At 38.0% G+C, this 14,934-nt stretch overlaps 3 protein-coding genes across 3 annotated transcripts; 1 reads left to right on the top strand and 2 right to left on the bottom strand.

Annotated features, from left to right (window-relative positions):
* Nucleotides 1-213: 213 nt before the first annotated feature.
* On the bottom strand, nucleotides 214-1,152 carry LOC308233745 (olfactory receptor 5AP2-like; the record flags this gene model as incomplete). Its single annotated transcript, XM_080640692.1, has 1 exon — nucleotides 214-1,152. One exon carries the CDS (start codon nucleotides 1,150-1,152, stop codon nucleotides 214-216), a length of 939 nt encoding a protein of 312 aa, XP_080496818.1.
* Nucleotides 1,153-6,167: 5,015 nt separating this feature from the next.
* LOC308257998 (olfactory receptor 5AP2) lies at nucleotides 6,168-7,121 on the bottom strand (the record flags this gene model as incomplete). The annotated part of the gene is made up of 1 exon (XM_080688229.1): nucleotides 6,168-7,121. The coding sequence occupies one exon, from the start codon at nucleotides 7,119-7,121 to the stop codon at nucleotides 6,168-6,170; it is 954 nt and encodes a 317-aa protein (XP_080544355.1).
* A 6,284-nt stretch (nucleotides 7,122-13,405) lies between these two features.
* On the top strand, nucleotides 13,406-14,350 carry LOC308233744 (olfactory receptor 5AR1; the record flags this gene model as incomplete). Its single annotated transcript, XM_080640691.1, has 1 exon — nucleotides 13,406-14,350. The coding sequence occupies one exon, from the start codon at nucleotides 13,406-13,408 to the stop codon at nucleotides 14,348-14,350; it is 945 nt and encodes a 314-aa protein (XP_080496817.1).
* Between the last annotated feature and the right edge of the window lie 584 nt (nucleotides 14,351-14,934).

Raw genomic sequence — 14,934 nt, 5'->3', positions numbered from 1 at the left:
TGGATTATTTTCAATCATATCAATTCTGTGAAATAAGTGGGATTTATACAGTGTCATCATGCTCCCTGGATGCCTGGGACATTTGGTCCAACTCCACCATCAGAAAAAAAAAAAATAGCCTCATTATAGAATGAAATGGAGCCGGAATGAATGAAGGTGGACTTGCTCATTTCTACATTCCCTCAGTGTGATAAAACTCCATGCTTTGCAGTTCTAAGCACAGAAGTAAAAAGAGGTTGTTTTAAAAATTTTACCTAAAGAAGCTTTGACCTCCTTGTTCCTCAGACTATAGATGAGAGGATTTAACATGGGGATGACCACTGTATAAAACACAGACACCACTTTGTCCTGGTCCATTGAGTAACTGGAGCTGGGGCGCAGGTACATGAACAGGATTGTGCCAAAGAAGATGGTAACCACCATCAAGTGGGACGCACAGGTGGAGAAGGTTTTGTGCCTCCCCGTGGCAGAATTGATCCTCAGGATGGCAGCAAGGATGTAGAGATAAGAAATGAGAATAGTTAGAAGGCAGCTCAGTTCATTAAAACTGGCAAAAGCAAAAATGACAATCTCATTGACACGTGTATCAGAACAAGAGAGCTTCAGGAGGGGTGGAGTGTCACAGAAAAAGTGGTTGATGACATTTGAATGGCAGAAAGACAGTTGGAAGGTGAAGCCAGTGTGAATGGAAGCATTCACAAAGCCTGCAAGATATGTGGCCAACACCAGCGTGATATTAAGATGAGGGGACATAGTGACTGTGTAAAGAAGAGGCTTGCAGATGGCCACATACCGGTCATAAGCCATCACAGCCAACAGGAAGCCTTCAATTCCAGCAAAAGAACCAAAAAAGAAGAATTGTGTGGCACATTCACTAAATGAAATGACTGGGTTTTCCACCCAGAAATTCACTAGCATATTAGGGGCAACGACAGAAGAATAACAGACATCAACAAGGGACAAGTTACTGAGAAAAAAGTACATTGGAGTATGGAGACGTGAGTCAACATTGATTAATATGATCATGCCAAGATTTCCAAACACAGTGATGATATAGATGACTAGAAACACAGTAAAAAGAAGGCAGCGTAGCTCTGGATGATTGCTGAATCCCAGGAGTATAAATTCAGTCACTGTTGAATGGTTGCTCATGCCTTTGTCTCAGAATGGATACTTCATTTGCTGGGATAAGAAAGAAATCAAGGAAATCAATTGTACAGAAAAACACCAGGAAAATCAAATAGCTCATTCTCTGCCATAAGTAAAATTGCTTCTAAGCTGTCGTAAGAACATATGTATTAAACCTCTTTACATTCTTATTGCACTAAGAAAAAGTTTCCTTAAGGAAACTCAGTAACCTGTTTTATTTAATATTTAACATATGTATGTGTGTGTATGTGTGTGTATGTAAAGTTTTCAATGATTAACCCCTATGAGTCTATGTCCTACCTTACCTCCTAAATTTCTCTCTTCTTCCCTTGATCCTACTGTCTTCACTAGCTACCATCCAATTCCTTTGCACTCTCATTGGCAATTTAAAATATGATACAGTTAACTGTACTTGCTATATCATTTTCTATTTTCTGTTAAGCCCACTCAAATCAGGTTTTGACCACATTACCCTTGGAAACTGCTCTTGCCTAAGTCATCAGGAATCTTTATTTTGGCAAACCCCGTGGTCAATTAGTCCTCACCTTTTTAATCTATCAGTAACATTTGATGGAGTTTATTGTTTATTACTCCTTGAAAGAGTTTCTTTTCTAATCTTCCAGAACACCAGACTTGGAGTTTTCCTCCTACCATATGGGTTGCTCCTTCTCAGTCTTCTTTGCTTATTCCACTGCTTTCCTCTGACTCTTAAGGTTGAAATACTTCAGAGCTCAGTCCTCATTCTCCTTTCTTTCCTATTTATACTTGACCTTGATGGTCTTATTCAATATCATTGCTTTAAATATTATCTATATATTTAGAACACCTAAATTTATATCTCCAGGCCTTACCTCTTTTCCCAACTCCAGATTTAAAATAAACTTCTTACATTTCTGAGTTAATATAGAATAGCAACTCAACATCACCCAAAACTGAATTCTTTATGTTCTCTCTTAATTTGCTCTAAACACAGCATTCCATATGTCAAATCAATGACAATTCTATACTTCTATTTGCTCAAATTATTACAAATAAATATTGGAAATATTGATCTCTTCTCTATCTAACACATTCCATTCTATCAAATAAATATGTTGCATCTATTTTCAAAATTTATTAATAAACCAATTACCTTCCACCACCACCATTCCTACCACCAAGGCCCAAGACAACATCATCTTTCATCTAGATTATTGCAATAGTCTCTTAGCTGATCTTTCTGTTCCCAAAATAAAATAAATTTTCTTGTAAAATAACTTTTAAAATTTTGCAGACATTTCATAGAGTTCTGCTTTATGCATATATATATATTACATATGTAACAAACATATAAATTGACATAAATAAAATTATATTCTCTGTAATATATATGATCCTATATGTATATGTACATGTGTATACACATATGATGAAGGCTGAAAGTTATAAGCATTTTCTCAATTTGTACATATGAGTATGAAATTATTTTATTTAATGCCCTTCAGAAGGCATTAAATATGTCAAGCATTTTGGCACTCTTTCTACACAAACTTAATTCAATTTTGTTTGCACACATATTCACACACATATATATGCAAGTATACATACATTCATGTGTGCATGTATGTGTATGCATATACTAAATATTCTACAAAATTCTCATCTGTTACTAGTGATCCTAATTTCCTCTCTTCTAAAACAATCACACTAATTTAGTTGGTAACAATAAATTCAGTGTTTCAGACATATTACAAAAGAGATGTTTATTTTTAATTACTTGAATATTTTCTGAGTCCCCTTGGAAACTTTCCATACCGAACACTTTGAGATAAATTAAATCATCTTCCCTTTTGTCCTAAAGAAATATTCACTGGAAGTAGTGGTGCCTGTTAGTTTACCTTTGTTGTTGTTGTTTGTTGGATGAATACACGTTTTCTGTTTCCCAATGTGATGTTTATAGCTTTGATAGAATTAAGTCATGAATTCAACAAAGATTAGAAAATGCCACTACTGAATTCGAGGCAGAGAGTCCCTTTATAAAAGCTATGATCAGTCTCATGAGATTTAGTCTCTACAAAAGTCTAAGGCTAGCAATGTGCTGATACAAAATTAAAGCTTGCGTTTATTTTTCCCTGAAATAATTGAACTACATCTTCCCCAGTGAATCATGTATACCCTTGGGGCGGGGGTAACTTAGGTATTTAGAGAAACGCAAAAATGATGTCATGATCCTGAGATTCCATTGAGCACAACAATGAATTAAATGGTAAATAACTGACCATAGCTTGTTTCAAAACCTCAGAATTCCACTCAAGATATCATCTCTTCTTATTTATACTGGGATATGGTTCTTATTGCATTCATTAATTGATTCATTCAATAAAATATAGTGAATGTGTTTAATGGAGCAATGTCTTTAGTACTAATAGAGTAGCCAGCAAAACCAATCTTGTCACTTCCTCATATCTTGCAGTTAGAGTTGGGGGAGAACAGCTATTACAGGGTGATATGAAAATAATGAAGTTGAAAGCCTATGTATGGCCTATAATGTGACCTACTGTTCCTTCACAACACCTTTCTGATGTCAGTTATTTCCCTCCTGTCATTTGCTCACTCTGGTCCACATATATTTGTCTCCTTACTATTCCTTTAGCAAACCACACATAATCTTTCCCAGGGCCTTTGTATTTAATGTAGTATGCTTATAGTGCTCTTTTATAGACATTCACGTGATATTATCCCTATTTAGGTATTGATCAAATGTAATTTCCACAGGAAGCTTTCCTCTGACTCCACCGTTCTCTACTCTATTGCCTGCTTTATTTGGTCTTCAAAGTACCACTCATATCCATATCAAACACACACACACACACACACACACACACCTGTGCATAAATACATACATACATACACATTTGGTATAGACAATAAAGTCTCCCTTATTTGAATGTAAGTTTCATGAGATCAGGAACTTTGTGTTTTCTTACCTGCTTTATCGCCATTATACAGTATGTTCCATTCCAGTTTTTTCATTAATAGATTTTTTAAACAATTTTATTGATATATGCATATGTTCAAATTCATCAAATTGTATACATTAAATATGTGAAGCTTTTTGGTATATCAACAAATAGTTTTTGTTTATATTATGAGTAAATAAAGATATGAAAGGTGTCCATTTTCTTGTTCCTGGCACAAACTAAGGGAATATAACATAAAATACCACTTATAACTTAACATGGAGAAGGATATTTTAAGCCCAAGAACACATAAGTATGATGCTAAGATGCAGTTCCTCCTCATAGTACAAAAGGTGTGATTATATTATAGATGTCTGAGTATGATAGCTAAGTAAAGAAAGCTAATTTCTTAATCCTTTAATGTGCCCAAAGTCCTTAGATGCCAGGTTGTCAATTTAATATAAAAATCTGGAACTCAGGTTAGAGATCAGGGCTAAAGATGTGGATTTAGAATCGTGGCAGACTTCTTAAATCAAGTAAGTGGAGGCAGATGGAGAAGCAATGTACCAATGTACCAATGAAGCAATGGAAAGGAATAAATCTTTGGCTCCAAGATTTTTGGGAGGGATAGAGATAAAAAGTTAAAATACATTGATTATTACCCTCAAAATATTCCAATTAATTCACAAAATCAGTAAAATATTCCCCCATTGTTGCTGCTGTAGCCATCTATATATATAAAAGCCTAAGCAACCGTTACAATCAGAATCACTGGAACGACTGGAACAACCGGTCATTATGATACCCACTGACCACCAGGGGGCAGACGCTCAATGCAGGAGCTGCCCCCAACCCGCAGGCCCTGATCACAGATGGGGCCTGCTGGCCAATCTCCTGGTCCCTCCCCCCAGCCAGCAGGCTCCATTCGCCCTATAAGGGCCGGGCCCCTGGGCTGGGATGGGGAACCAGGGGTGGGTGGCGGTGGACACAGCCTCTTTCCCAAGGGAGCCAAGGACCAGTTTTCTCCTTGGGGCCAATGGCCAACCTCCCAGGTCCCTCCCTCTGTTTCTCCCCTAGCCAGTAGGCACAATCATCTGATCTGAGCCTGCCAGCCAACCTCCCAGTCCCTCCCCCCAGCTGGCAGGTCCTGATCACCCGATCGGGGCTGGGCCCAGGGCTAGGATGGGGAATGGGGGGTGAGTGGTGGTGGATTCAGGTAGCAAGGGAAGGAGGAGGGAGGGAGGCCGGCGGGGGAAGTGGGGAAGGGGGAAAGTGGGGAGGTGGGGAACCACTCAGTGGTGGCATGTGGGTGGCAAGGGAAGGAGGAGGCAGGGAAGCAGGAAGGCAGGGAACCATGCATTGGCAGCATGTGGGCAGTGAAGGAAGAAGGAGGTGGGGAGGCGGGTAACCTGATCAGCCCTGATCACTGGCCAGGCCTCAGGACCCCACCTGTGCATGAATTTTGTGCACCAGGCCTCTGGTATTAATGTAACACCTGTTAAGATACTTTCTTGTATTTTATTTGGTACTCTTGACATCCTTGTGAGCAGAATAGCGTTATTATTTAAAGTGATTCTATGGTACACCAACTTGATTTGCCTTGCAGGATATAAGTATTTAGTTCTCCAGCTTCCAAGTTTATTGGAAACTGACACTTCAGAGCTGAGGATTGTCTCTGTTAAAAGGAATGCTTTGCTCACATTCATCCCCTCCCTCCCAGTGGATAACCCATATCCAAAACAGATCATTGTGGAAATACAAATACCTGGTCCTTTTTTCACAATTTTTACAATATTTATATATAAGAAAACTGATATTTAGCAAAGCTAAATATGGAAATTGTAACTTAAATTTAAGCCAGCCACCGCTAAGTATTTGATACTTTACTTGACAATGCCATCCTCCACTGTGTTGATTCATCATGTAGGCCCATGGATACCCATGTAAGACACCAGATTAAGAACTATACCTTATTTTTAAAAATCTACTTTAGTACACACAAAAAAGTGCTTAAGCAATCAGATAAAATTAATATGAAAACACATTTTCTTCCACATAACAGGATATGGTCACATGGCTTTATAATGTGTGTTTCTCTAAGATTTTCTTTAGGGCCCCTTTTACATCCTTATTTTTCAAACTGTAGATGAGGGGATTCAGCATAGGGATCACTACAGTATAAAATATAGAAACAATCTTGTCCTGCTCCATTGAGTAGCTAGATGTTGGGCGCAAGTACATGAAGAGAATTGTTCCAAAGAATATGGTGACAGCCATGAGGTGGGAGGCACAAGTAGAAAAGGCTTTATGCCTACCTTCTAATGAGGGCATTCCCAAGATGGCAATGAGGATACACAGGTAGGAAATGAGGACAATCATAACACAGCTGATAACATTAAAACTGGAGAAAGCCATGATCACGATGCCATTGATGTGGGTGTCAGAGCAAGAGAGTTTGAGCAGGGGTGGGGTGTCACAGTAGAAATGATTGATCCGATTAGAGCCACAGAAAGACAACCTGAAGGTCATTCCTGTGTGTATGGCTGCATTCCCAAAGCCTGCTAGGAATGAGATAGCTACTAGCAAGAAGCATATTCTCTCAGACATGAGAACTGGGTATAACAGAGGATTCCAAATGGCTGCATAGCGGTCGTAAGCCATCATGGCCAACAGGAAGCATTCAGTTCCCAGGAAGGAGCCAAAGAAGTAGAACTGGGCAGCACATCCATTAAAAGAAATGGCCTTATTCTCAGCCACCAAGTTCACCAGCATCTTAGGAGTAACAGAAGAAGAGTAAGAAGCATCAACAAAAGAGAGGCTGATGAGAAAGAAGTACATGGGGGTGTGGAGATGAGGATCAACCTTAATCAACACGATCATCCCCAAATTACCCACCATAGTTGCCATATAGATTAACAGAAACAATCCAAAGAGGACAACTTGTATTTCTGGATTGTCCGAGAGTCCTAAGAGGATAAACTCTGTCACTTCAGTTTGATTCCTGCCTTGAACCTCTTTCATATATCTGATCATTTGAGCTGCAATAAGAGAGAAGACAGAATATGGCATTTGGTCAGATGAATACATGATAGAGCTATAAACATCTTTTTGCTGACATATATACATATGTCTAACGGAAGAGTGCAAAATGAAAAATATACTAAAAAGTGTGTTGGACTTGATGTCTAGTCAAAAGACATCAAAAGACTAAATCACTTCTGGCATTAACCATTTATTAGATAATTACAGGAACTAAATTACAGTAAAAGTTTAGGCAATAGCTCCAGTGGAATTCTTCTCCACTTCCCCTCCAGCTTCCTCTTCCTTTCTTGACCTCAGAATATTGAATGGTAGATAAAACTGCACTAGTCGAGCTGTCCAAGTATCAATTGCTTTCTCACTCACAGCAAGAATTTATTATATATTGTCCAAACTTAAAACATGGGTCCAAAGTAACCCAATACCTGTGCTACCATTGGATAGAAAGGATCTACTCCAAACTGACATTTTGAGTTTTAGGCTTTTAAAACATTGAGCACATGGACTTTGAACCTGTAACAGTTGGAGAAATTAACAGCATTGTAAATTTTCCTTCCAGTTCAGTGAGTTACATGAACAAAACATTTTATATATTTTCCTTACCTTTTTTAACTGTTGGACTTCTATTTGACCGCTTTGCTTGTACCTAGTCAATGCCCAAATTCTCACCAAAAAAGCAGGAAAAATTAAATCTTTCTTCTTAGAGATGGCACTCGCTCCAGGTTAAGCAGAAGGTACAGTTGGAATGGACTTTAGATACCATCTGTTACAGAGATAGGAAAACTGAAACCTTCCCTATCATAAGAAAGTTATTCTTCATTCAGCAGAGGTTGAGTCATTCTTTCTCTTACTTTTCCTTAAAGTATCCCAGTTTGTTATATTATGGTAAAATACACTCCAAAATATAGAATATATCTTTGCAGAGCAGCTGTAATAGTTTTCAAAGTTATTTACAATCACCGAGTCTCCAGACCAGACTGTGGAGTAGGCATCCTGACTTATTTTAAATAGAATGTATTTCCCGTTCTTTAGTCTCTGGAGATTGTATCTCTCATGTCACCTCATTTTAATCTACTTGTTTGTCCTCTCTGAAACTAAGGAAAACAAATGTTTCTTTTATATTTCTCTCCTTTACCCTCAGGACACCTGGGCCCAGTGGAGAGCAAATTTTCAGTCCCATATTCCTAACAATTATTAAGCATCTTTTTTCCTGTCTCCCTTGATATTTGGTGTTCTGGTCCCCTTGGAAGCATTGAAAGAATCCACAAAGACAGCAGGTTGGCTCTTCCTCTGTTCTTGCCTACCTGGATCATGGAGAGGAGCTGATTAAAGAAAGTGCAGGGAGGTAGTGAGAACAAGGGCTGTCTTGGCTTTCAGTTCTGGCTCAGTGTCTCACTGATTGTGTGATTTTGGATATTTCACTAAACCTCATTGTGCCTAACCTTTTTCATTTCTAATTGAAAGTGCTAATGCCTAGGATGACTCTGACAAAATAAATGAATGCCTGTGAGTTGTCACATCAAATGCATATGGATAGATGATAATCCTAATAAAAGAGTAATATGCAAATTGACCATCACTCCAACACACAAGATGGACCCCCCTGTGGTCAAAGATGGCTGCCCCCATGTGGACACAAGATGGCTGCCACAAGATGGCCGGCAGGGGAGGGCAGTTGGGGGCAACCAGGCCTGCAGGGGAGGGCAGTTAGGGGTGACTGGGCCTGCCGGGGGGGACAGTTGGGGGTAACCAGGCTGGCAGGGGAGTGGTTAGGGAGTGATCAGGCAGGAAGGCAGAAGTAGTTAGGGGCAATCAGGAAGACAGGCAGGTGAGCGGTTGGGAGCCAGCAGTCCTGGATTGTGAGAAGGATGTCCGACTGCCTGTTTAGGCCCAATCCCATCAGGATCAGGCCTAAATGGGCAGTTGGACATCCCTCGAGGGGTCCCAGATTGGAGAGGGTGCAGGCTGGGCTGAGGGACACACACACACACCCCCCATGCATGAATTTTGTGCACCAGGCCTCTAGTTAATAAATAAAGTTTCTCCTACTTTAACACTATTCACTACTGTCCAGAGTAAGAAATAGTTTCAGTCTATGTACCCTATATCAAGACTTACCAGGTTTCCCATTTGTTCCAGTATAACTTGCATATAAAAGACACAGAGTCTGCCCTAGTCTGTTTGATTCAGTGGTTAGAGCATCGGCCTGTGAACTGAAGGGTCATGGGTTTGCTTCCAGGTTAAGAGCACAAATCTCAGTTGCAGGCTGATCCCTGGCCCCAGTTGGGGTGCATGCATGGCAACCAGTCAATGTGTCTCTCTCTGTCTCTCTCCCTCACTTCCATTCTCTCTAAAAAAATCAATGGGAAAAAATATATATCATCCAATGAGGATTAACAACCAAAAAAAAGGACACAGAGTCTGAAACAAATTAATCAATATCTGATGATTATTTACATGTCTTTGCCACTTTGAGAAGACATTCTAATTAATTTATCTCTAAGTACTATTTAATCAATGCAATTTTTACTAAATGCTGGGGGAACACAAAGATGTAAAAGATGTGTCATGCTACCTTATCTCTAGCAATCAGGCAAAATTTAAATTTATTGGCATCTTGGAGGAAAAATACAGTAAGCTTCTGTCAATACAGAATCTGAAATATAACTGGCAAAGTTATTTAATAATTAAATAAATAACTTCATCAATTAAGTGTGAATTAGTTTTACATAGAAACAAACAGTGATAAATTAAATGAGATTAAGTTTTGTGTAATTAGGAGAAAGGTCACATGGCATTAAGAGGTAAGGAACACAAGATGTAAGACCCTAGGTGATAACAGAGTGGTAGAGTGAGACCACTGGGTAACAAAGGAGTAATCAATCATGGACAGGATATATGGTAGGTCCTAGTCAGCACCAGGCTGCAAAACAAGAAATCTCAAAGAGCTTTGAATCAACCTCCATTTTATATGTAAACACATTTTAAGTATAAATATGAAGTATTGTTGAATGGAATTTTATATATAACAAATTTGTCACAAATTCATTTATTAAGTAACTCAAAGAGAACAAAAACTGGGTTGGAGCTTTATTTACAAAGAGCTGTTCATCATTTCAGAAATTGATGCCATGAGCTAGAAAGTTGCAAAATTGTTTGAGGTGCCTATATTACAAACCAGTATCAGCCTGTATCTTTAACTGTCACATTTATGGAGCTTTTCAATATACACGCAAGCATTTGTCTTTTTCATTATGTAGTTATGCCTAACCAGTTAGTTACTAAAATATATATTATATTATTATAAAGTTATTTAAATTTGTTTCTCCTCTTTAATTATATATGTAGGTAAATTAAATAATCTATGAATATCATTTCAGAAGTAGAGAGGACAATATAAAAAGCAGAGGGAACTTGCTATAAAAAGACACCATTTGGGTCTGAAAGGGTATAAACATATACACTTACATAGTAGTCACTAGCCATAAAGTTTACTTAAATAGATTTTATAGCTGACAAAATCAAGAAGAGAGAGAGAAAATTTAGTAAATTAACAAAATGTTAACTTAGCTAATAACCTTGTAAACACAAACACTTCCAGTTAGGAAATTTATGTGGAAGAGAAGCTCTCATACATGATTGTCAAACATAAAAGCCCTTAGTAAAACTAGATGAAAATATGCACAAAACCTCTGTGAAGAAAAATTTTAGAGAGGTACCAAAGTAGATTTGAAGAAGTATGAAGACATACACATTCTTTGATAGCAAGAATTAATGACATAAAGGTGGCAATTCTGCTTAGTTAATTTATAAATTTAATACTGTCCCAATAATACTTGTGGGAGTGTGGCCAACCTTTATGAAAAGTAAGCACCACTGGGTATCCCATATACTGCTAGCTGTCACATGTACATTTAAATATGAACCACTCCAGATAGCACGAAAAGTATCATCCTCTTTGAAAGGATTTTCAGGCATCAGCAAACAGAACTTTCTAAATTACCATCAAAATCATACCATATAGACAGCTTAAGGCTGGTACAGGAGTCCATGTAGCCCTTATGGTGGACTCAATAATCACAACTAGAGTGTGATAAGAATTCCCTTGTGTTTCCTTCTTTTATTATTAGGGCTTAAGGAAGACAGTGAAATCTTTAGGGGATGACAGTTCATCAAATCTTTGGGTCTCCTATGAATACAGAAAGCATTTCATCATATTTCTTCCGGGGATTATTTGTGATTCTGGGGATTAAATACCTCCTGCACACAGGAGCAAAGGTGGGATGAGCAAGCAACTCAGACAAATACCAGAGTGACTCACTGTCTTTGAAAACTTCTCAGAATATCTGTTCAGTACCACTCTTCAAGAGAAGATGAGACATTCAACCCCTCACCAACAGGTAGAAAACAGGTCAGGTCACAGGTCAGTATTTGGGACAAAAGAGAAAGTATTGTGACCTAGGTAGGTTATACTGCCCAGTGCTTCTTCAAGAGTGTATTTGCTTGGCACCAGGTCCATGCCATTTTAAAATTTCAAGAAGAGACACAGTCTGGGGGGTTGGCTTTTAGGTATATCATAATAAGTCTGAATTCAAAAAAATTCTAGATTTGGAAAGCTCCATAGAGTCTGTATCTCCACCCCATTCATTTCACAGTTAGGGAAGCTGCATCTAATACAGGAATTCACAAAGTCCAAAAAATAACTAATGGAAAAAACAGGACTATGACTAGGATTCTAAACTCTTACTTCAGTATTCTTTACATTTAAATATGCAAAAGCAGGTGGTATATCAAAATTTAAAATACATATGGTCTATACTTGCAATATTTTGCTGGGCTTGTTTTAAACATTTGAATTATTGTTAACTATAAAATATGCTTACTTACTCACTATTCTACTATTTCTTCAAGTGTCAGATTGGGTTGAACTTTAGCTAATGTTAGTCTCATGTAGGTAGATATATATACTCTACATATATATATATATATAGATAGATATATATGAAAGACAGATAATACTATCTGCTTTCTTGTCTGTCGTACACAATAAACCAATTAAAGTAGATATTCTCTGGTTTCTGCCTTCAGATTTAGATAAAGGATGTTATTTATTTCTTAATTACTGCATTTACTTTGTTTTAATTTGGTTTGGTTTTACCCACTTCCTTTTTAGAATTCTTCAATGGACCAGCTATTCATCCAATTAAAGAGAAAATAACAAATATATGCTCCTATGTGACCGCAGTCAGATAATGCTTTCTCTATTCCCTCAGAGTGAGGGATCCTTGAATTGTAACTTTGAACTGAGCTATGCAACAATCTGTTGGCTAGGCAATAGAATTGTTCAAAGACATAGCTGTGTCTTCACCCTCATTATACCCTATGCCAAACCCCTAGATACTCTAAAGATTAGGGAAACTAAAAGACTAAGTCTATGCCTGTGCATGATAGGCAAGACAGGGGGAAAAGGCAGGAACAAAAATAAAGAGATTTCACCTTCATTAAATCATATATAGACAGAGAACAATAAAGTGAAGTGAAGTGAACTTGAGAGGACTCAGATGGAACCAGCTCTGCTATTGGTTGTACACTTTGTTGAAGTTACTTAATATCCAGTCTTATTCTTTTCCTATATAAGATGGAGATAATGGTGGTACCTACTTCATAGGGTTGTTGTGAGGATGATATTAGGTCATATATATATATATATATATATATATATATATATATATATATATATATATCATTCAAAGTTCTGGCCTACAGTTAATACTCAGTTACTTTTGCTTTTTTTAAAATTATTATCCTTTACCTTTTCTAATATTTTTCACCCTCTGCTCCAAGTATTTCACTTTCTGTAAATGTGTGTATGTATGTGATGTCATATGTTATACTTTAAGATCCTTGGATATTTCATTTATTTAATTTTGGTGCCTATATGCAATGAGAGTTCATATTTATTCATATATATCTGCTTTGTTTCAGGAAGAAGGAAGGGACACTCAAAACTGTTCTTCTTTACTGATTAGTAAGGCAGATAAATACATAGATCAGGTCATGCTTTGGTACCATATGACAAGTGACCTCGGAGCACTAAGGTCTTTGGAGGAACAGAATTTACAATCCCTGAGACACTAACATCTACTTCTACTTTGACTGGGCACCTGGAGAGGACACACAGCCATCACCTTCACCCTACAAGTCATAGAATCTAATCCCTGAGAAGATTTTTAAGGATCACTCCAAACAATAAACCAAATCCAGGCACACAAAAAAAAATGGAAAAGGTGGATAAAGAAAATCACTCAGTGGTGACTGAGTTTATCTTTATGGGTATCACACAGGACCCTCAGCTGCAGATTATCTTCTTTGTGGTCTTCCTCTTAATATACCTGGTCAATGTAGTGGGGAATGTTGGTATGATTATCCTGATCGTAACAGACACTCAGCTTCATACACCCATGTACTTTTTTCTCTGCAATCTCTCCTTCGTGGACCTGGGCTACTCCTCAGCCATTGCTCCCAGGATGCTGGCTGACTTCCTAACAAAGCACAAAGTTATCTCCTTCTCCAGCTGTGCCACCCAATTTGCTTTCTTTGTGGGTTTTGTGGATGCTGAGTGCTATGTCCTGGCTGCCATGGCCTATGATCGTTTTGTGGCCATCTGTCGACCCCTCCACTATAGCACTCTCATGTCTAAGCGAGTTTGCTTGGTTCTCATGCTGGGTTCTTACTTGGCTGGTCTGGTGAGTTTAGTAGCTCACACTTCTCTCACCTTCAGTTTGAGTTATTGTGGTTCCAATATCATCAACCACTTCTTCTGTGAAATCCCACCACTCTTGGCCCTCTCTTGCTCAGACACCTACATCAGTGAGATCTTGCTCTTTAGTCTGTGTGGCTTCATTGAATTCAGCACCATTCTCATCATCTTCATCTCTTATGCCTACATTCTTGTTGCAATCATCAGGATGCGCTCAGCTGAGGGCCGCCTTAAGGCTTTCTCCACTTGTGGATCTCACCTCACTGGTGTTACACTTTTCTATGGCACGGTCATGTTTATGTACCTAAGGCCAACATCCAGCTACTCCCTGAACCAAGATAAGTGGGCCTCTGTGTTCTACACTATCATCATCCCCATGTTGAATCCTTTGATCTACAGTTTACGGAACAAAGATGTAAAAGCTGCTTTCAAAAAACTAATTGGAAAAAAACCTCAAAAATAACAAAAAATGAAAATGTGTTATTATCACAGATAAATGATATTGATAGAGGAATGGTGGCAGAAAATTTTAAAAATGCAAATACTTTTCCAATAAACACTACCCAAGGTACCATCTATTTGTTGAGTGAATCTTAATTTTGGAAGAGTTTTATGTAACCCTTACTCTGTTATCTGAAGGAAATATAAATTAATATTTTTGAAAGTTGTGCTGAGCAAGATTCATTACTTTTTTGTTTAAAATTTATTCAAATATTGGTTAGAAATGAAGACAGGATTTAATAGGGGAAATAAATAGCCCATCATTCTTAAGCATATTTTTTCATGGTCATGAGGAATGACAGGTCTAAATGTTGACTATTTCTCTATTCTGAAAGGTAATCAGAGAAAATTTAGTTCAATACATGGGGAGTGGGGCTTGTGTGAGATATGAATAACTCAACCCAGCATCCAGCCACTCATGTTCAGCAAAAACGTGGAAGTGCTAGGTACATGCCAGGTTCTGGAGGGTACTAATACAAAGCACACATTTGCCAACAAGGAGTTTGGTGTGCTTCCAATTACTGTATTATCTCTCTGAAACTGCTG

Source organism: Plecotus auritus (assembly GCF_963455305.1).
Source record: "Plecotus auritus genome assembly, chromosome: 9".
Taxonomy (NCBI): Eukaryota; Metazoa; Chordata; class Mammalia; order Chiroptera; family Vespertilionidae; genus Plecotus; species Plecotus auritus.
This window is presented reverse-complemented; position numbering and strand designations above follow the sequence as displayed.